The 23,059-nt window shown below is 37.1% G+C and overlaps 1 protein-coding gene across 2 annotated transcripts in view; it reads left to right on the forward strand.

The window, feature by feature from the left end:
- Positions 1-22,553, forward strand: part of STIM2 (stromal interaction molecule 2) — a 68,640-nt gene extending 46,087 nt beyond the window's left edge. The window contains exons 4-12 of one of the 2 annotated variants that reach the window (XM_084204661.1): positions 5,681-5,792; positions 6,461-6,576; positions 7,826-8,003; positions 8,899-9,076; positions 9,653-9,820; positions 10,019-10,119; positions 10,365-10,603; positions 13,982-14,183; positions 14,997-22,553. In XM_084204661.1, the coding sequence (XP_084060787.1) occupies positions 5,681-5,792; positions 6,461-6,576; positions 7,826-8,003; positions 8,899-9,076; positions 9,653-9,820; positions 10,019-10,119; positions 10,365-10,603; positions 13,982-14,183; positions 14,997-15,477 (1,775 nt within the window). In that variant the 3' untranslated portion in view covers positions 15,478-22,553. Of the gene's footprint in view, positions 1-5,680; positions 5,793-6,460; positions 6,577-7,825; positions 8,004-8,898; positions 9,077-9,652; positions 9,821-10,018; positions 10,120-10,364; positions 10,604-13,981; positions 14,184-14,456 lie in introns of both variants that reach the window. The other variant, XM_084204662.1, reaches the window with a different exon arrangement.
- Positions 22,554-23,059: the final 506 nt, after the last annotated feature.

The raw sequence follows: 23,059 nt of genomic DNA on the forward strand, positions 1-23,059 counted from the left end.
TTGAGCTACAAAGATCTAGAATTCTTAGTCCAGAGAATTTTTGAAAAATCTATAACTTAGGATACAGTAAAATATACTGACAACCCAACACCCCCAGCCCTCCCTCACTTTGATTTAAATTAAATAAGCAAGTTGAGCCAACTATTCCAAGTATCAAAGGACAGTGTTTAATCAGCATAGTGTTCATTGCCAAATATGTCCCAGGATATAGCGATTAAAAAAGAGATCTGAAACGTTGGAACTGTTAGGCGAAAAATACCTAACTTCCTCGGCCCCTTCCCCACCTCAGCCCTCATTCCAAAGGTGTTGTGCTGTCCTGGTTGTGGCCAGGCCAGGATTAATTTTCAGCAGCAGTCAGGAGGGGGCATGGCTACAGCCAGGGTGTTATCCTACACCTGCACCCCCGCTGGCTACAGCCAGGGTGTTATCCTACCCCTGCACCCCCACGTCACTGCTGGGAGCTTGGGAGCTGGAGTGTCTCTCTCTGCCCAGAGAAGAGATTCATTCTGGTGGAGAAACATGGGGAACAGACCCATCTGGTATTTGTTCATTGTCAGGGGCTTTCCATGTGAGTAATTTAGTTTTCTTATACTTTTTGTTATTGTATTGTTGCTCTTATTGTTTGTTTTCTTATCTCATTGCTGTTTCCAGTGAATTGTTCCTATCTCAACTTGTGATCTTTACCCTTTGTGCCTCCAATTGGAGGGGGAGGGGGAACTGCACATGTTTGTAAAGGAGTGCCAAATTTGAGAATACCATTTCTAAACCATGACATGTTCTAATGGTGAGCATAGAGAGATCTAAAACTTGGTATGGGTCAAACAACTGAAAGTAAGAACAGGAGGGGAATGAAACCAGGAATATGGCATTGGTTCATTCTGCTAATGCAGGAAGTCACTTAAGTGCACTCTGAGGTAATGCATGAAGTGTTTGGAATGTAGTAAATATCTGTTTTAACCAGTAACTTTTGGTCTTATCTCTTCAAATATTCCTTAAGTACTTATTCGCTGAAGATCCTGTTCCCTGAAGGTATTGCAACTAAATCATCAGAAAAAATGATCTCCTCAAAACTGTAGGTCTAAGTCATGAGTAACTGTTCATGAATGTAGGCTATAGTGATTCTAGAAGTATAGTTTGTCTGTTGTGTATATCTTTATTCCAGTTTTCTTGAATGTAGTGAATAAGACTCAAAAGATTTTGGGGAGGAATGTCTCATCTCATTGTCTGCTGATAGTGGCTTTATCTGTGTATCCTGCTGAGAGAACTAAAATTGCACCAGAGGGAGACCTTTAGAATGAGACTCCTGAGCAGTGTTAACAGTGGTCTGCTGACTGTTAGAAAGCATGAAGCCCCTCAGAAAATGAATTACTTTTATTTGATTTTAGGTAACATGGAAAATGTTGCCATTCCTTTCTGTATGTTTTAGGAAATCTTGATTTGTTTTTTATGTGCCACTAGTTTATAGCAATTTGACAACATTAAACAAGAGGATGGAAGGTAGTGTAAATGATAGTATCAGTAATTTGAGACTTTTAAACAATCTGTTGAGGTGTCTGTGTGAGAATTGCAAACTCTAGTGCTCCTGACAGTATATACAAAAACATCTTCAGGCTCTACTGCTGCGTAGTTTATACTGAGTAGAATTTGCCTATTCTTTGCCATAAAGCTTGCTGTATGTGAATGTTTGTCTTCAATATTTGTCAAATAGCTTAAAGGTGTTCTTTGTTTAACATATTGGTGGTGCAAAGCAGATAAGGTGTGAGGGAAGAAAGCAAAAAAATGCCATTGCTGTTTGATGTCTCCTTTTAGGATTAAGGAAAGTAGAGGTTGCTTTTAAATAATTGATTGAGAAGGATTTTATACACTGAATGTAACACTGAGGATTGGCTGCATTCAAAGCTCTTAAAATTGCCTAATAAAAGAGGGGCTTCAGAATATTGCTTTTTAATATTTCTGGCACTGGGCAGGTTTTTGATGTCCCTGCCTTGTGCAGAATCCTTAAGGCATAGTCTAGGTTGGTGCAAATTAAAGGAAGTTCAAGGCTGTTACAGGTTTTACCTGCATGGCAGGAGTCATATCATAGCTTGAATCAGCATCTAGCCTATTGTTGCTGGGTTGCCACTCAGTTTAAAGGACTCCTTTGGTACAAAACAAGACTGTAATTAATTTAGTTTAGTTAGAATGAACTGAAGTCTGGTACATTATTTATTAGGGTAAAAAGCTGCAAAAATGGCCCTATATTTGCATGTGTGATCACCTGTTGTATTCTGATGTACTACTGTACAAGTGTTCTTGCAGCAACTGGGACTAAACTGCATACCACAAACATGTTGTGGTTGCCTTGCTCTCTAATCATTTGCTCTCTCAGGTTTTAAATATCTGGAGGTTGGAAATGAATGCAAGCAGGGCTTGGCTAAGGATGAGTTACATAATGCTGCATACTCCTGATGTTACTGCTCAAGGTCCTAAAAATTAAGTTTTGAATCCTTTTGTGTGATATGATAAATTTAACATGATGATAAATGTAACAAAAAAACTGGTAAATAGCCTGATCTTCTAATTACTGTGGGTTAACAATGAGAAACTTTCACATAGGGCCCATTTAAAGCTACTTTTGCTGTCTTCACCTTCAGGTATGTTGGTAGAAGAGTTGAAAAGAAGTATAAAAAAAAAACCCCAAAACTCAGACTTGTGGTCTGAATAAAACAGCTGATGGAGATCTAGAGACTGAGTACTGCTCTGGGGTGCCTTCTATACCTGCCTGCCCAAAGCATGTTGCTGACATCTTCTCTCTGGAGATATCTCTTTGTAAAAAGAGTTGTGAGAGAGAAGGATGTTATAATAACTCTGTAATGCTATATGCATTTAACTTAAAGTAATTGTGGCTTGCTATTCTGCTGTCTGAAGTACTGTTTTCTTTTTTGGTGATTAAACTAAGGAAAAATTACAACCTCAGCTAATTAGTGTGAGTTGGCACATTGTAATTGGCAGTGCTGATCAAGATGAATTTCAGCTGTCCTGCTTGCCCCTCAGTGGTCCTGGTGTATATCACATTTGCCTTGTGCCATGTCTCAGTGCTTCTTGTGGAGAAGGGCCAGTTTGCTTTTCAGTACTTTATGCTGTTGTAGAACAAACACATATGTGTGTCATGAGGTCTTGTTGGAGACAAGTCAAGTAATCCTCCTTACCAAGATGTGGTGTATGGAAGTTAACAACAAAAAGAAGCAGTTTGAATGTTTTCACTGATTGATAGAATAGGAAAGCAAGAGCAGTGTAGTTTAGAGTCTGAGTCCACCTGCAAAACTTGGGGATTGGGGGCACTGGCACTGGACTTCTGTGAATGAGGAATCAGTTGACGTAGTAAATCTAAATTTCTTGCAAAATATGTATGCGAGAAAAGAGATTCAGATCTCGACATCCCAGAATAATAGATTACAGTATATATTCATAGCTTAAGTGGTTGAATGGTCAGTTAAAGGGCCACAACATAAATAAATAAGTAATTGATATTATTCTTTAATAAATGAGTAACAGTACAAGAGTACAGAAAGTACAAGTTACAGTTCTAGTTTAGGATAGACTGTGGTTGCTTCTTTTTGCAGTTTCTGTACTAATGGGATATCTGATACAGTGATAATAATGAATAATAAAGTTATTTTTCCAGAATATAACTGATTTGTTTGGAAAAATTTCATTGCCAGTCTATGAAGAAAACATCACACCAGTTTAGGCAGTGCAACAGATGTGATTGGCTCTATGGTAAACCACTTAAATGTGTAGCTCATTTCTTTCAGGATAATATGTTTAGTATTACCACTGGATTATAAAAACCTATAAATTTATGTAAAATTTGGCAGAGTGTTTACAAAATTCTTTTGTCAGTAGAAGTGAAAAGTCTCAATGGTATTTTTAACCCTTCCCCCAACTTATAAACTCAGTGAATTGTGTGGCTTCTGAAATTGAGTGTTCTGTACTGTCAGTGATAGTCTGTAGTGTGCAGGGGCTATTTTGGGTACTTTTTTCCTCATGTCACAACAAAACAATGCTTTTACTTTGGATCATTCTATGAACACATTTCTAGAATGCAGTTAAGGTGATATCTTTCTGGAGCATTTTACCACTCTTTTGAGACTTGTAATGACCAGTCAAATTACTTTGAATGATTTGTAAATTTGATTGCTTGTTTTTCACAGAACACTTAAGAGTCTTTGCAATGGGAAAACTACCTGTCTATAAATGGAGCTCAGATAAAATCTTAGAGTAATGTGGTAAATTGTAATATTGTAATATGACAAAACCAGGTCTGTGTCAAATCAATATCTGACTGTAGCTTACAGCAGAGAAAGAAATAGGACAGCATACTGGGAAGGTTGTGTAGCCATTCATATGGATGGATAACAAGAGGTTTGCATTGAGTTTGTTTCTTGAAGCTGTGAGTCTGTGAAATGAGTTCTGTCTCTGCCTATCGGGAATGATAATAATCTAAAATGTTTAAGCTTATTTTGCAGCTGTGCTGGTGTGGACAATAGACTTAGAAGTCCTTATTTCAGTTACAGTGTGAACTGAAATATGAATTTGAACTCATAAAAATTTCCATTGCCTGCAGCTTTACCTGTCAAGTTTGCAGCAGTGCTTTCTAAAGGATTGTTGTCAAAAGTCACCGCTGAGAATTTGTCCTAGTGATAATCTCTGCCCAGCACTGTCACATGCAGTGTGCAGTGTCACATGCTAGACAGAGAAATGTTCAAAAATCCCCCCAGATTGTCATGTGAATACATGTCCGTCCAGAAAGAGACCGTCCCTGTTTCTTTCATATGCAGAATGACTTTTGCAGACTCATAAATGGAGTGAACAATTTCCCTTCAGTTTTGTCAGTGTGAAGCTGTAAACTGCAGCAGCTGCTCTGTAAGGGACAGAAATGTGATTTTTTTGGTAATATCTGTGAGTGGTATTTTCTTAGCACATCTGTGAATGTTTCTTAGGACAGCTATGAATGTTTATGTAGAGTGTTACTGTTATTAAGGAAAGTTGTTAATTATTATCAACATTTTTAGCATTTTTTTGTAAAGTATTTTTTGCATGTTATTCTACTTTTCTTGGGCATGTTTGTGAGAGATGTAATAGTTTTCCTGTTAAATTTCTTCTGTCTTTTTGTGTTTTATTTCAGTCTTCTCTCTCCTTCTCTTGTCAGCTCCTATTTTGTGGTCAGAAGGCATAAGCCTCTAAGAAAATTCTTGTCAAAACAAGTTCTTAAGGCATCATCCTGGGGAAGATCTTGATACATTGCCTCAAATGGTTGCAGCACCAGCTGATGTGTGTTTAGTTCTGCAAGAGTAGCGAGGACAGAGGGGTTGAGGTTGGAATTGGTTTAAGTAGTTGAAAGTCACAAGATGCTGTCCTGATTGAAACTAAAGCAAAAAACTCAATTGTTCTGTGAAAGTTTTAGTATAAAGAAATAGTTCTATTAGTTCCATGCTTGTTTATTTATAGTTTGCCTAAGCTTTCACAGGGGAGCATGTAATGAAAAAGGCAAAATGCCAGAAACACCTTGGTAATGCTAATTTTTCTGGAATTATATTTGGCCAAACTCTCTTGGTTATTGTAAGCTGCTTTTCTACCGCTTGTCCTCTAAGCTGTTGATTTTTACTAAAAACCTTAGGCAATTTAATTTTTCTTTCAGTTCATAACTGGACTCAAGAGGACACTCTTCAGTGGCTCTCAGATTTTGTTGAATTGCCCCAATATGAAAAGAATTTTAGAGACAGCAATGTCAATGGAACAACACTTCCCAGGTGAATATATCTTCTGGATTGGTTTCAAATAATTTCCCACAGGTTGCTGCATTAGTTTAAATGGTAGGAACAACTATGTGAACCTAAAATCTAACAAGATCCAGTCAAATGCAAGAAAAGAGATGTGTCCTTGCAGTTCTGAAGAGGTGACTGCATTTTTTTTTTCTGCCAGAATATTTCAAAATACAACTTTCCTAAAAGTTTTATTTCTTTCTGTGGGCCTTATCTAAGGTCACATAATTCTGTGTGGTAGCAAACTTCCTTTTCAACATCTTCTGGTCTATTGTATGGGTATATACAACAATGTAACTGTAAAATGCCTTCCTGGAGCATAAATACCACGCCTGAGTATTGTGTGTATTTAGGAGCTGGTGTCACAAGTCTGTAAATATACCTTTAACTATGCTGAATAGATTTATTTATTAATTTATTTATTAATTATTTAATTCTGTTTTCCAGAAAGAAAAGAATAGTTAAATGACTTTATTTTCTTCTTTTGCCACTTAATGATATGCATTTATATAACATTACTGCTGTATTGTATTTCTCACTTTTAATTGCATTGCTGTAATCTGTATAACTGTGGGAAATGCTATTGATGTCTTTTGCATAGACTGATTCTGAATATAATTTATGGAATAGGTAACATTTTGTCTTGTCATTAACAGGATAGCAGTAAATGAACATGCTTTCATGATCTCTCACTTGAAAATAATTGACCGGAGTCACAGACAGAAGCTTCAGCTTAAAGCCTTGGATGTTGTTTTATTTGGACCTCTCACTCGTTAGTAACTTTTTGGAGTTTTTTCCTTATCTCTTGATTGTAGGAATTCAACAGAGCATATTTTCCATGACACTTGATACTGTAGATAGGACAGCTTATCTATTTTGTGGATGTGCTGATGGATTGCTTGGCATGCATTGTGGAACTCTGCAATGAATTAAAAAAGGTTATTTGGGTGCTGTGAGCAGAACAAAGGTTCACTTCTGTGTGTAAGATCATGTAAAAATTTTAGTATAACCTCACATGACAGATGGATGTTGGCTTTTGTGTCACAAGAAGTGTCCTCTAAATATTTCTGACCGTTTAAATTACATTTATAGCTAAGGTTACATTCACTTCTCAATCAGCTTGGACAGTGCAGCTGGGATGCTGAAATGAGAGGGGATGACCTTCCCCAAGAAGAAAAAATGAGATGGTGATGCAAATCCAACACCTGTGTCTTTTGTGCACTCTTGAGTTTGAGTGCAGTTAAATTTAATGCAGGAGTTGCACATCTGACCCATTTTGCCATAGGCAGCCATGTCCATACCACATCCCCAGTGCTGTGCATGCTCACTGGTACAGGTACAGCTCTGCTCTGGTACTGTGCATGTCAGGTGCTCCTGAACTAGTCAGGCCACATCTGAGCTGGGGATTTTAGGGGGGGGAAGAAAAGCACTTTGTATTAGACCTTTAATGCTCACAGAAACTGTCTTTACAGAGGTGCAAGTGACTATAAAAGTTGTGCTAACAAAGATGTGTTGTGTGAATCTTGGATATGATAATTTAACAATCCAACTTTTACTTTTAAAAAGTGCTGCTGTTACGATTTAAAAATGTACTTGATTTTTCCCAATTGCATTTTTAACTCAGTATAGGGTATTTAAGAGGGTGCAGACTGGGGAGAACTTGCTCAAATCTAATTACACCTCCTACTGGCCTGATGCAGTGCAATTGTGGAACTCTATTTTAACTCTAAATAAAGGTACTGAGTATGTACTCTAAAGGGGTTTAGTAAGCTTTTCTCAGTCTAATGAATGTTTTAGTATAGATGAAGTAAATTGTATTAGAGCAGACCTGCTTATGTTGTATGGAAAATGCTGTGGAATACATTAGAGAGCTAGCTGTGGGAGGTGGTTTGAGGTAAATGAACTAGAATTCTGTTTAGCATTAGGTTCTGTCACCTTCTAGGCTGGGGAGATGGGGGGAAGGCCTTAGTCTGTTGTCTGTATCAATTAACTAGTTAATGATGGTGTTGTTCTCTGCACAGGTCCCCCTCACAACTGGATGAAGGATTTTATATTAACAGTTTCTATAGTTATTGGTTTTGGAGGCTGCTGGTTTGCATATACACAGAACAGAACCTCAAGAGAACATATCACAAAAATGATGAAGGACTTAGAAAGTCTCCAAACAGCAGAGCAAAGTCTTCTTGACTTGCAGGAAAGGTATAAAACCTAAAAGGAAAAAAAAAAAAAAGTTGTCCTTTTGTTTTGAGGTTAAACACAAATGCAGATCCTTTACAGTCTTAAGTTTTTTGCATTAACTGCCTTTGGATTTTGTTCATCTTCCCTTTGCATGGAAATTGTGATTTTAGTGGTGCTGATTTCTTGGGTAGAGATTGCTCCTGGATATTTTAGCAGGCAATGCAAACTTGTGGATGAAGGTAGAGAATAGAGGCTCAGTCTTTTTTCCTACAGATTTCATGTATGTATTGTTGTTTTCATATAATTACAGTTTATTATTTTAAATAGTTGCATAGATGGGAATGAGAACACTCTTTCTCTTTTTAAGCTTTTAAGATTGAAACAGATGTGAGCTGATTAGTTTCTATTGCATATATAGCAATGTGAAAGCTGATAGTCTGTGGTGCACCTGTAACACAATTGTCTATAGAGACTTGTGTTTTGATACTACACTTCTAGTGATAGTTCACTCAAAAGTTTGGGTATTTTGCCTGGTGTGGATATCACCTTGTGTGATGTAATTGCTGCTGATTCATGAAGCTTGCAGAGTTTTTATTATCACAGAGTGGTTGAGGTTGGAAGAGACTTCTGGATGTCCAGCCCCTCCTGCTCAAGGAGGTCCATCTAGAACAGGTTGCCTAGGACCATGTGCAGGTGCCTTCTGAATATGTCCAAGGATGGAGACTCTACCACCTCTCTGTGCAACCTGTGTTCAGTCACTCTCATGGTGAAAGTGTTTTCTGGTGTTCAGATGGAACCTCATGTGCTTTGGTTTGTGCCCATTGCCCCGTTGCTGGATGCATTTTGTTATCCTGAGGACTAAAACTTTTAACAAATGTGCTGTGTATTTTCTCATATTTTTTGTTCAATTGTGAAGGCTTGAGAAGGCACAAGAAGAGAATAGAAATGTTGCTGTAGAAAAGCAAAATCTGGAGCGCAAAATGATGGATGAGATCAATGATGCAAAACGTGAAGCTCATCGCCTCAGGGAATTGAGAGAGGGAGCTGAATGTGAGCTCAGCAGGCTCAAATATGCAGAGGAAGAGTTAGTACAGGTATCTGCCAGCTGTTAATAAATTTAGTGTTGACTTTAAATTGGTCCTAGTTTTATTAGATCCTCAGTAGTGTTTAAAAGAGCATTCCCCAAATGCTGGATTTGAATGGAGAAATTCTAAGAGTGCTTAATGATTGTCTGTCAGTCATGCCATTATCTTGTAAAATAATCCTGAAATTATTAGAAGCTGTAAACTTTGTATATTAGCTTTTCATAATATTTTGGGATTCACTGAAAAAATATATATACAAAAGCTTTTTTGATCTTGTTCTTAGAAGAGAGAGAATACCTTTGTTTTATCTGAGCAGCAATAAATTTGGATTTATTGTACTAAAAAAATTATCATCTTACAAAAATATTTAAACTTCAAATTAGGAACTATATAGCCTTGGAAAAAATATGGAAGGTCATATGCTAGATTTCAGAGCTGCCAGGTCTGCATACCTGACAACAGTCAGCACACACCAAAACTCTTTCAAGCTTTGCTATGTTGCTGTGGGCTATAAAGGTGCTTATAATTCACCTGTTACTTCTAATGATACTTTTGGTGACACTTTCATTTCTTCTTGATTGCTAGGTTCGTATGGCTTTAAAAAAGGCCGAGAAGGAGTTTGAGTTGAGAAGTAATTGGTCTGTTCCTGAAGCTTTGCAGAAGTGGCTTCAGTTAACACATGAAGTTGAAGTACAATATTACAATATCAAAAGACAGCATGCAGAAATGCAATTAGCAATTGCTAAAGATGAGGTAATAAATTATTCTTCAGCTACTTAAAGATTTTCTGATCTGTTGCTAGAGATACGAAATAGTAAACACAAAGCAGATAAGCATTTGTACTTTTTTCTTCTCTGAATTGTTGTTTGCTACTTGTCAATATTGCTAATGTTTTGTCATCTGTTAATTATGTTACTAGTTTTATGCATTTCATTTTACTTTGCTTTCTAGGCAGAAAAGATAAAAAAGAAGAGAAGCACTGTATTTGGAACATTACATGTTGCACACAGCTCCTCCCTGGATGAAGTGGACCATAAAATTCTTGAAGCAAAGTAAGAGGGTTACTGGGACAGGATGCATATTCTTTTGTGATTATTTGCTCCAGGAACAGAACTCCCAGAGAGTTATGGAATAGAGTGTCTTAGTGGTTTTGCACTTTACAAAATCAATTTAAAAAATACTAAAATGTGAATATTTCAACAGATGTAAGGGATCTTCTGGTATGCTGGAATGAATGTGCTGCTTTGCTTTATCAATAAGCACAGTGTATATAATTTTAATATGTGTCTTTCTTCAGGAAAGCACTCTCTGAGTTGACGACGTGTTTGCGGGAGCGTCTGTATCGATGGCAACAGATTGAGAAGATTTGCGGGTTTCAAATCGCACACAATTCTGGGCTGCCAAGCTTGACCTCCTCTCTCTACTCTGATCACAGCTGGGTAGTTATGCCTCGAGTTTCCATTCCTCCCTACCCAATTGCAGGGGGAGTCGATGACTTAGATGAAGACACTCCTCCAATAGTTTCACAGTTTCATGGTAAGTGTTGAGCTTGGTAAAAAGAAAGGGGAAAAGTTGTGGGACATGGGATTTTCAAGTCAGGTGGGAGAAGAGTACTGAAATCAAACAGCATTAGATCAAAGTCAAAAAGACCAAAATTCTGTGTAGGATTTCAGATACTAGCTCCAGTGGGACTTAAATGGAAAAGTGGGTTTTGCAGTGAAGATAACATGAAGAAAAAGCCTGTATTTTGTTTCAGTGGGAGAGTGGGGCAAATTCGGCTAAGGTTTTGAAAGTGGCTGTCAACCTTGGATTGCTACTTAAACAAAAGTTTGTAATGAATAATGCTGAGTTTGTTAGCTCAGATGGAAGGGATGAGGTTAGTCCAGGGTTCCTTGAGCTATGAGAAAGATCACATCCTTTGGGAGGCCGCATGCTATACAGCCTTGCACACGTTCTTTCGTGGTTGGAACAAAATCCTGTTGTTGTTCAAGGGAAGCTTTTTCAAGGGAAGCAGAATGTTTGTGTTTGGATACAGTTGTTTGTGTGTCTGTCAGAGAGGCCGAGTTCTGTAGGGAGAGAAGTCCAGCTTTGGTTAAACTATGATCAGAAGATATACACTGGGGATTCAGACCACCCTTGTATCATGAGTCATAGTGTCAGAACAAGAGCCTACTTCGTGGAGCTTGTGATTAACTGGACTCTAGAGGCAAATCGACAAGATGAGCTCCCATGCAGTTATTCAAACAAGCTGTTTTAAGCTGAGGAATGAGTAGGAAGGAAAACTGTCATGTGGGTACGTTTTTCTTCCAGGGCTGGGATTCTCAGAAGAAATTCAAATTGTATTTTAAAATAGCATAAGGTTGCCACTTTGCTGGCTTCACTCAGTATGCCTTGGGCACTTGTTTTTATTTTTAATGTACCAACCTTTTTTTTCTGCAGACCACAGTGAAAAGTTCATTAATCCTCTTGCAACTTAGTGCAAGTTCTGATCACTTCTAAGGAATGCTGTTTCTCTAGCTGTCTTCAGTGCAAATACTTTGATTTATACCCTAGCAACAAATTTATTGGAGACCCAATAAAATATGGATGCCTAGAGTTAAGCTTCCAATTCTGTATCGAGAAGCCTGTGGTCTGATTTCAGAATGAAGTGCTCCATTTAGTGTCATGATTTTCCAGATGGTCTACAATGACAGCACTTGGATATGTGTAAAAAAACTTCAGACTTGTGAGTTTTTCTAGGCCCTCTTCTCATTTAGCTCTTGCTTAGAAGTGAAAACAGAGAAGAAAGTGCAGTTGATTCAAAGGAACTACAATTAGAAAAGACTGTACCGTTTGTAATAGCATACTTAGCTGAAACTTTACTGTATGAGGAAAATATGCTAAATGATCTGCTGTTGAAACTAGTGTTGAGGAGTCAAATAACTGTAGGTTAGTTCAGTAAATACTGAATTATTCCCATCCTTTAGACAAAAATAACAAATGCACACGAGGAAGGACAGAAGCATAATGGCTTGTCTTGGCCATGAGGCTCCAGGCAAAATGCACCATGCAGGAGGTCACTTAAGAAGAGCTATTTCCATCACTGGATCTAAAGCGGACTGGGCTATTGCCTTGCCCCAGCATCCTTTGGACTCATAAGATTGACAAAATTTGAAGTCTGTTGGACAGGGTTCTTTGTGCCAGAGCACTTGTGTTGATAGGCTTATATGGTGTCAAGTAATAGAGCTGTTTGATCAATCTCAAGCTGAACAACAAAAATGGATTAAGAAATAGTGTCTGACACTGGAAAAAAGTCCTTACAGCTGGAAGGTGATAATGAAACTTCTGTTTTTCCATTGGCTCATTAGAATTTATCTGGTTCCTTGATTTAGTAAGCTTCATTTGGACTGGAAAATTCTACGTGTTCAATTGTCATAGCTGAATATAGCTGAATTCTTCATATTCCTGTGTGTATACACCTACAAAGGATTAAAATGCTTGTTACTTCTCTGAAAATTCACCGATGGTGCAATCTTGGGTGGTTTTTTTTTTTAGTTTTGTTTTTTTTTTAAATTTTTTTTTTAATACCAGTAAGTAGGATGGTATCTGAATTTACCTGGACCTATAGCACAAATTTCCTGAAGAGATTCTTATTCTCTTATCTCAGTTCACATTTGCTCTTTGAGGAACTTTTTTTGTAATGACACAAGATGATTTTTGAGCTCCCAACAAGCTTTTAAGGTCAGTAGGGAATTCCTCAAAAGTAATATTAGAAGTTTGAGTTACATGTCAACTGTCATGTTAAGAATTGCAAACCTTTCTTTCCTGCTCAGGAGTGGAAATAAACCTATGTGTTGGCAAAGGTGCAGTTACATCCTGTTAGTGATCTTCTGTACTAAAAGAGAGTGGACAACTTGTCCTTTTCTGAGATTCCAGGAAGGGAAACTGTAACTTATATGATGATAAACTGGCATTGCAGAAAATCAAATGTATTTTGTCAGGCTAGACATCCTTTTCTACAAAAATAATTGAAGGGATTTTTAGCACGTTGTGGTTGTTAAACAATTTTGAGCACCAGTAAGGGTCTGGTGTATCTTACATAAGCAGTGTTGCAATCCATGGGACAGTTTGAGGAGGGGTGTGAAACATCCTAAGACTTGTAGCTAGCTTGACAAGAGGTCTGTAGATTTTTTTCTGTACAAGTATTGCTGCCTAATAATCTTTTGAAGGAGGAGTTGGATTAGGAACATTTGAGTTTATCACTTCCTGTTGGGTACTTTGCTGATGAAGTCTTGTGTGGCTGTCTCCACCCATTCTTAGTATTTTTACTTCCAGAAATTCATAGTCAGCCTGGCAAGAGACAATGTTATCTAAAAGAAACTTCTTGATCTTAAAATGAGGTTGAATTATGTATTTTCTGTCATGTTATGTAAATGAAATTGGTCTTCTCTATCTAGCCTGTTTTTCAACTAGTGTAGTGTATATCAGTTGGCTGTTTGGTTAGTCATACCAACATTGCAAAACTTTTACGTTTTCTTCTAACCTCCAAATCACCACAGAAAATACAAGACATTGTGTAACATACTAATTTCAGCACTGCTATTTTTAGTTTATGAAGGGTTGGGAGTTCCAGTGGAGTTTTTCTTTTTGTTCTCAAGAGAGTACAGTGAGCCAGAGCTTTGGTGTACTTGGTCAGGGTAGTATTTGGCAGGCACAAAATCTCTGCAGTTGCATCTTGATTAGCTGCTTCATCTAGCTGTAGAATGTAATGTATGAGGTGTGTCAGTCTTTGTTCCTCTGAAACTGTCAAGCGATGTCAAAGTTGTTTAAAAGTCACTGTCACTGGAGCAGATATCTGCTACTTCATCTTCAGAGTAGATACTGTTAACATCAATGTCACTTGGAGGGTTTTGGTTTGCTTTTTCTCTGCCTCAGGGTCCATTGTAAAAGCTCCCAGCACTCTGGCAAGAAGCAGTAGCTTGTGTAGATCAAGACGCAGTGTTGTGCCATCATCTCCACAGTCTCAGCACACGTTGCACTCCCCTGACCCTGACATCCTCTCTGTGTCGAGCTGCCCAGCTCTCTATCGAACTGAAGAGGAGGAGGAAGCCATTTACTTCTCTGCTGATAAACAATGGTACGGAGATTAGCAAACAGCACTTGGAGCTCTTGATAGGATTATTGAGACTAACAGTTTAGAATTAGAGGTTAAACCAAGCCAAAAGTTAAAGTAATCTGTAGGATAATATAAATTAATATAGTCTACGTGGAGCAGAGAGTTCTTGTCTGGTATGTGTATGTAAATAGCTAGCATGTCATGTACAGTTAAGTAATGTTACAATCCAGGGTGCACTGAACTAACCCTGATTCTCCATTACAATATGTTACTGGCTTTTACATCTGAAACTAGGATCAAAAGCAATGTCAGCTACTGGGCGAAGAGGAGATGGATGGTAACACAATTCTTACAGCATGTTGAGCGTGTACCTACTCTTGTTACATGGCCTCATAGGAAAAGGTTAAATTCCTTTTGGAAGGAGCAAATGAGCTTGTTGAAAGGTAGGGACACTTGTCCTGAAGAAACTTTTTGTATATGATAGGCTTAAATCTCCTTCTTTCATTTCATAACTTTTCTGACTTCACGTGCCAGAAAGATAGACTTTGTTCTTTGAAGTGAGATACAAATGACTGATTCTGGGCAGATGCTGCTGCCCACAAAAGCAAGATTGCACAAACTAATTCCCTTAAGTTTAGATAATAAAATGATGTAATGCAAGTTGTAACTTAAAATGTTTAACTTAATTTTTTTTTTTTGTTTAATTAACTACTAAGGAAAAGTGTGGGTGGTGCTTTTAGACTAATGTTATTGATTCTAAATTAATTTCCTTTTTAACTGTATGAAGGAAATTGTAGTTTCATTATATTTTCTCTTCTCTCTGCTCTGACTCAGGGAAGTACAGGAAACAGGTTCGGAATGTGACTCCTTAAATTCATCTATTGGAAGAAAACAGTCTCCTCCAGCAAGTCTTGAGATGTACCAGACAATTTCTCCTCAGAAAGTATCACCAGAAGAATTCTCACTTGAGGAATCATCTACGGGAGACTCCTCTTCTCTAACTGCAGATGTTTCTAGGGGCTCTCCTGACTGTGTAGGCATGGCAGAAACTAAGAGCATGATCTTTAGTCCTGCAAGCAAAGTTTATAATGGAATCCTGGAGAAGTCTTGCAGCATGAACCAGCTTTCAACTGGGATCCCAGTCCCAAAGCCTCGTCACACCTCATGTTCTTCGACCGGCAGTGATAGCAAACCCAGCCACGAAGCTGCTTCTGTCCCCAGGATAAGCAGCATCCCCCAGGACCTCTACCAGAATGGTGAAAAAAATAAAAAGCCATCAAAAATAAAAAACCTCTTTAAGAAGAAGTGTAAGTGAGGTGGGCAGAAGAAAACCTATAGTAATATTATAAGAACTCTATTTTTTAAATCTTTAGGAATGTAATTCCATTTGAGCATTCCAGAGTGGATGCCCTAATGGAATACTCTGTAGGTCACCTATATTTAATGACTGTACTGTCAACGGTTGTGCCAGCTGTCAATGAGAAATCATTAAAACGTTCAGACAGTTTACATTAATTTCTGCCTATTTATTTCTTTAATTTTTTTAGGTTGTCTTTTTCAGCTTTTTTTTTTTTTTTTTTTAAATTTGATTTGTTGGGCTTTTTTAAGTTTATTCATAAACCATTTTTAAGCCACTTTGGACTTCTAAGCTTTAATGGACTAGTAAGCCTTTCTGGGCTTGCCAAAGTTTCTTGTTTACTGGAGCATCTTCCTGTCTTTCCATAGAAATAGGACATTTATCTACCGGACTTTAACAAAAATAAAAGAAGTAGAACTAAATGAATTGCACTACTGTTTTACAGACTGGAACAGTCTCTGCAAGTGAAACTGAAAGACTTGTATTTGACTGAGAAGATGAATCTTTTCACTTTTAGATCTTTTGGGGTTTTTAAGTAGAATTTAGCATTTCTAATTGACTTGATTTCTGGAAATGGAAATGTTATGCTTTTATTATGGGAAGCTTTGTTAGATGCATTTATTATTAGAATGGTTCAAGTCCTGCTGTAAAGATCATTTTTTTCCCAGGACTTTCACTGTGATTTTAATTCACTGCGGGCTGTATGAGAAACAAACAAAAAAAAAAAAAAAGAAAAAAAATTAAATTACCAAGAGAACAGGCTCTTGATTCCTTATGCAAGATGGTTGTGAAACTTGACTGAAGACTGAAAAAATTCACCTCTCAAAATGAGGAGGGGGAATATTAGCTTTTGTTTACAGATTGACAGACAATGGACATTTGGGTTGTGAAAGTTTGTACTGTGGTAAAGATAATAAATTGGAAGCATTATTGTGCTTGGGAATGTTCCAATTCTAGCTGATTCTTGTTTCAGACATGTTTCAGAGGTCCTGTTAATTGGAAGCTGTCGTAGGCTACATTGCTTATGCTTACTGCTGTGTATAAGTTATTATATTTTTTGAATTAGCTATTATTGTCTTAATGTCCTCCTTTTGTAAGATTTCATACACTTTATTTTTGTATAGTTTGAAGATTTAGCTGTTCAGAGATGTCTGAAGTAAATGGTATAATTTTATAATGCATACTGTTATACTAACTCATAATTTTAGATATAAAGATAGATATAAAGGAGAGATGACATGCTTCAGATAAAAGCAATTTTTGTGAAGCTTTTTTAGGGAGAGATGAAATTACTGTGAGGTAACAAGGAAGCCTTCTTAGGGTAGCAGTAGCTAGGTGTTCAAAATCATATTTTTTATTTTTTTTAAACAGTTGGAGACAAGAAATGTATGGCTTAAGCAACAGTGCCTTTTATTCAGTTTGAAAATATTAATACTGAGCAGGAATTTCTTCTGAGGTACATTCCAAAGAAATATCTCCTGCTTTAGTCAACAGAAGCAATTTACCCAGTGATGACTAAACAGTCTCAGATCTTCCATAGGGGTGTTCTAATTGCCTCAGTAGCAGGTGCCACTGCCAGGGACTTGTGATTAGGGGCTCACTTCTTGCCAATACGTATGTGATGTACTGTGTGAAAGAATTATTTCATGGACTGCCTATATTTTTTCTAGTAAGGAGCCTTCAAAGCCTGTAGCTAATTGAAATCGAGTGATATGTGTCTTTTCTATCATTTTCTATTTAGGTTCCACTGTACATACCCAATGTGTTAGCTCTCTCCTCAAGAAGTGGTGGTCATTTTAACAGATTTACTGTGATTAGTGATATGTTTGAAAGAGAAGGGTTATAAAATGGGGTGGAGGCCTTGCATGTGCAAGTACTTTAAATGTCCTAGTACATTGGTTAATTCCTTAAGAGAACAGAAATAATCCAGAGTTTTGTTGTCTAACAGAGACTGATTGTAGGCCATCTATGCAGAAAATCACGGGACAAATCAACTATTTGATAAAGTTTGCAGAAGAAAAAATTAGTGGAATAGAAAATAATGAGAACATAATATTGTTCCGTTATTCTCTGAATCATCAGATTGACCAGCTGTAGCTTCAAAATTAAGCAATTGCAACGTAGCAATGGACTCTTTGAACAAAGATTGTACACTCTGTACATGGCAGACAACAAAAAGCAGCAATGAAAAAAGACTTGTGCTGAAGAACCACCTCAATGCTGAGCCTTCAAGAGCTGTAGTTTAAAGCCTGTTGAAGTACTTGAACATCTACAAAGGGAACAATCACTTTTATGCAAGTAGGGAACTTCCTGTGCCTCCCAAACAACATGGAGAAGACTACTACCAGAAAAATCTTGCTGCACTTGAGAAGGCTGTAGCAATAATTGAGTTCAAAATAAGATCTGGGGCTGGTGTGAGGTTTGAGTAACTCTGTCTCTATCATTACCAAAACAGTTGAAGAGGCATTTTGGTACTGGAGAGTAAACATTTACACGTGGAGGAAAAGCTGGTACTGAGTAGTGGAAGAGCAGCACTTCTTAATTCTGATATCAAAATTGGGCAAACTCAAATATTGAGACACCAAAACAGACAAATTCAGTTTTCTCTAGTAAGTATTACTAAAAGTGAAATAGAGGAGGTATTGAACTCTTTATTGGCTGAGAGTTCAAGTGCTAAGTATCTTTTTAAAAAAACAAGCTATTTTCTGGAAAAATTACCTCTTTATACTGTGCAAACAAATCAGATAACATTATCATAGTGATAGATTTTGGCTTCAAAATGGCAAACCTTTGGAGTACAGACAACTCTCAACACTCAGTGTATCACCTGTCCTGTAATGCTATAGCTGCTTCTTAATATGTGTTAGAAAACAAAAATCTTAAATTAATGCAATCAGAAGAGGTGAGTGTTATATGTTGGAGGACAAACTAATTCTACGTTAATTGAGTTTATTTTTTATTATTTTAATAGTCACTCTCATTTCTTGCCATTTAAATTTGTCCACAATGTAAGTGGCTTCCATTGCTCCTCCTGCAGAAATTCCCATCTTTAAATGGTTAGTCATGTTACTGAGGGATGCTGAGAGCACTGGCTCTGAGGTAGGTCTTCACTGGCAGTCATCAAATCCAGTCTTAGCACTGAAGTACCTGGCACATGTCCACATCTGAGAAGTCAGACAATGTGCCTCAAAAGGTTCTCTGTTCCGTTTGCTACCAGTGTCACTTGAACTCTGGCAGTCACTGAGTCCAGCCAGCATTCCAACCACTAGGATTCATAGGGCATATCAGTCACTTGAGACAGTCAGCTAGTGTCATTAGAGATTGGTTTGTGGGGTTTTGTTTTGTTTTTGTTTTGGGTGTTTTTTCACTTTTATAGCTAAAATCCATGTTCTATTTTTAATTATCTGGTATTTCAGAAGATGAGGCTCTTTGCTATTTAAATATTTTGTTAGAGTACTTTGTCAGGACAGCAGCTCCTTTGTGGAAATTGCCTAAAAGACTTCTCCCTGTTTAAGGTTGCTGTTTAAGTCACTTGTAAACTGAAGAAGTGTCAAATGTAAGGCTCTGTATAAAGAAGAAAAAAAATCCCAGTTCTTCCAAAGCTAAACAAACACAAACCTTTCCACAATTCTTACTAAAGCTACATGACACTTGATTAGCATAAAAGTTTTGGGAAGGGCATTTTGGTTACCATGAGGAATGCTTTTTACCATCTTATAGTGGATTTAGAGATTAAAACAGCTTGATTGCATTTGCATTTTTTGGTTTTTCATTTTGGTGGGTTCCCCTCCATCCCTCATCCCCACAGCTCAGTGATGGAACTTGAAATTGTTCATTGGCAGTTCCAGGCATATGTCAACTTTTCTTCCCCCACTGGTACCTAGGTAGTGGATTACCCTCTACTTCCTGAAGGGCAATTTGCTGAAAGAGAAAAAATTCTCAATTGTCATCCAAGTAGTAATGTTATAGTAAGAATGTAGTTCCTTGTTTGGAAGCCTAGGAGATTATGAAGATAAGAATACTTGATTTCAGTTTTCTTATGATATTTATGGATGCCAGCTGGAGTTAGGCAGTAATTTAAAACTGATTAAAAGCCTAAAAAGATAAATCTAATTAGAAATTAAAGCTTTCAAATTTTGCCCTTTTTCTTCCCAAAATATGGGAGCATGGCTTGCACAGGAGGGAGATGAGCTGAGATGAGCTGATTAGTATTTCTTGTATCACCAGCTTTTAGAGTTTCAGAATAGTTTCATTTAGTTTCCATGATACATTGCTGGAGAGGGATTGCTATCTTACTTTCATAAGTATGCAATGAAATATGTTTTTTCCATTCAATTACAAGCATATTTATGAGCAGTGGACAATGCAAATAATTTTTTTTTTTAAAGCCAAATACAGGAATTACTAATTCTTGGGCCTCTTGTCTATTGCTTATCTCCTTGTGCTATATGTTAAGTTGGATGAACACATTTTTCTCATCTGTTCCAGTTGCTCTTACTATAGGGGTGTGTTACTATTTTATACTTGATTCACTGCTCCAAATTGTTTGTAGGCAGTTTAACCTGGATCTTGCATCTTCAGTGATTCATGGTGGAGCCCACTATACCTGGTTGAGTCTGAGTGCTGCTAACATTTTCTGCTAGAGACACAGATGTTGGGATAACTAATTACCAAAAATTGCCTGCAGAGTTTGGCTGCCTGACAGCGTGTAGATGTTTAGGTGACCATTCTTTGAGGCTTCATTTGCAGTTCAAATGTGTCATTCAGGTATTCAACAGATAGTTTTTGCTTTCAGCCCAGTACAGATGGTGTTTTTCTGACTCTCCACTTAGTCCTCTGTTACATAAACAGAATGCACCACTTCATATAAGTGGCAACAAATGTCAAACTTTAAACTATTATTCCTGGGTGCTCTTGCATCTGACATTGCTTAAGCAGATGGCAGTACTTACCAATCTACTTCAGGCAATCAGAAATAAAGTAGATTTGTGTTATCTTTTGTTTTTCTTTACAACTTTAAATCTCAAGTTTACCAAATTTTGTGTGTGTCTTCTGTGCATTTAATGCTTTACTGAAATGAAAGTGGGAAGGTTGATTTCTGCTTTGATGTTAAGGATTACACATTTGAGCAAGGTAAAAAGAAATGCCTCTTGCTCATTGGAGAGGATGAAAAATGTTCGGTGATATTTAATCTCCGAAGGAACACTCACAGTTTAGATTGGTGGAGATAAGTGGTACATTCAGTCTCAAGGCTTTCAGATCAGTAACATTTTATCCAACAAAAAAACCCTCTTTCTTCTTTACATGTCCTCTCCAGGGTATTACCTTCTTCTAATTTCTATTCTGTTTTTCACCCAACATTAAATTTAGTAGTTGCAGTACTAACTGGGGTGATTGCCAGACCTCAGAGCAGTTTCAGAGAACCTTTAGTAGCATGTCTTCATGTCAGTTTTGGTTTAATATGTGCTAAAGACATCTGAATGAAAACTTTGTCCTTCGCATTCCTTTCATTTTAATTCAACTCAGTTCTTTGTGATCCTTCTCCTGTTAAAAAAACAGGTACTGGTAGTTGTTTCTAATTTAGAGTATTACAGGCTTTTTTGGGAATTACTAATAGATAAGTGATAAATAGTTGCCTTTTAAAGACTTTGTCACAGTTGGATATTGTAAAAACACTGCTGTACTTCAGGTGAACGAGGTAGAGCATTGCCTGGTGTGATTTGTGTCTGAGTGGTAAAGTTATCCTTTAATTATCCTTTGATTGTTTATTTGTGTCTTAAGTTAATGCTGCACAATTATTTTCAGACTTGAATTCATTTAAAATTAAGGTCAGTCTTCAGTTGTCAGCCATCACTCCATTCTTACAGAAATTGATGACAATCTTAAATATTTGTACTAGCTTGTTAGCTTGTTGGGTGGTAGAATGGATTCTGGTAAGTCTTTGTGTGGAAGGCAGAGAACTTCAGAAGTGAACCAGGTAACCTGTGTTCTTTATCAGCTTTCAAATCCATCTCCCAGTAAAATGGAGTCTCCCCAGGGGAATGCAGATGTATGTACTGCTTGGAACTTTGTAGTTAATTATATTTGGCTCTCTAAGTCTATTAACTTGCATGTGTGCTATGCTTGCTTGCTTTTCAATAGCTGACAAAATCTATAGGAGATCTTGGGAGTTTGTCTTAAAAAACTGCTGTTTAAAAAAAAAAAAGACTGGAAAGAGAAATCTGTCAGGCTGAATAGAATGAACAAAGAGACCAGCTGTTGTCTAAAAGTATGGTTTGAATAATTCTTAATGAAATGAATTGGGTAGCACATTGTCTGTTTTCACATTGCTCTCCTCCAAGCAACAAATATAATGAGAATACCCTAGACTTCAGCAAGGCTGTTTGGGAGATGTCGTGCCCTGTTTTTGTTTTAAATTTAAATAACATTGAGTTGTAGTGAGTGTTCAGCATATTAATGCCTGACTTGTAAGATTAGCAGAATTGGAATGACTTGCATTGTTTTGTTTAATTACTGCTTTATAAAAATGTAGATACTTGCATAAAGCCCATTGGATCTGGATATGTTTTAATGACATAGCAAGAAGAGGACCAAGACAAGTAAATGAGTGCAAAATTTGAATCTTAAGATGTTTACTGTTCTGGGAAGAGATGTTCTCCATGCAGATTCTGCTCTTCCTCTGTTTGCTCTTGGCTTCTGTTTGTTTTCATTAGTTGAACTAAAACAAGAAAGAAAGCCCTCAAACTGACTAGGTTCTGTCTCTAATATATACACTGTACTTGCTTTTAACCTCACCTATTGCATGTTGTTAATGCTGTACACAAATGCATTTGGAGTATTTCTTTGGTGTTGTACAGCATGATGCATTTCATCCCCTTTTCTAGTTTACCTCCCATTAGCTATATATTGCTTTACAACTGGAAAAAAACCTGAATTTGGGGGAATTTAGTCTGTTTGCATATAAAAATCTTTTTTTTTTCCTTTTCTGTGAGTCTTATGAGAAATGTCCTGCTTGGAGAGTCTCAGACAGTATTTTCCTGTGTTTATTCATGTTACTTTGCTTTACTTTATAAGTGAAAATTGATTTTATTGATTTCTGATGTGTTGTTGCACTTAATGTTGAATAAATCTGACTTTCATTTTGAAAAGTGAAACTGTGTTAGTGAACATGTTATGTAATTTTAATTGATCTTAGTCTGTTCCCTGAGTATATAATTCTTGATTTTTTTTCAAATTATTTTATCTTGAGATAAGTTTTCTTGGTTCTCCTTAGGGTTCTGGCCAGTATTTCTTTTTTCATGCTGTTATTAAAGCTTGACAGCAATATTACTGTGAAAGGAAAGGTAGAGACCATTTTGTTTGGCAACTAGGGTGCAACAGTCAGGTTTCTAAATCCTGAGTCTTCCTGCTTTTGCTTGAAAGATCCTTTCTCAGCTTAAGTTGTTTAACATTTTGGGCTTGTGCTGTTTTGTTTTCTTTTCGCTCCTTTTTTTTTTTTCCCCTCTGAACAAGCTGAAAAGCCTTTCCAAGTGACTGCTGG

The sequence above is a fragment of the Fringilla coelebs genome (assembly GCF_963513975.1).
Source record: "Fringilla coelebs genome assembly, chromosome: 4".
Classification (NCBI taxonomy): Eukaryota; Metazoa; Chordata; class Aves; order Passeriformes; family Fringillidae; genus Fringilla; species Fringilla coelebs.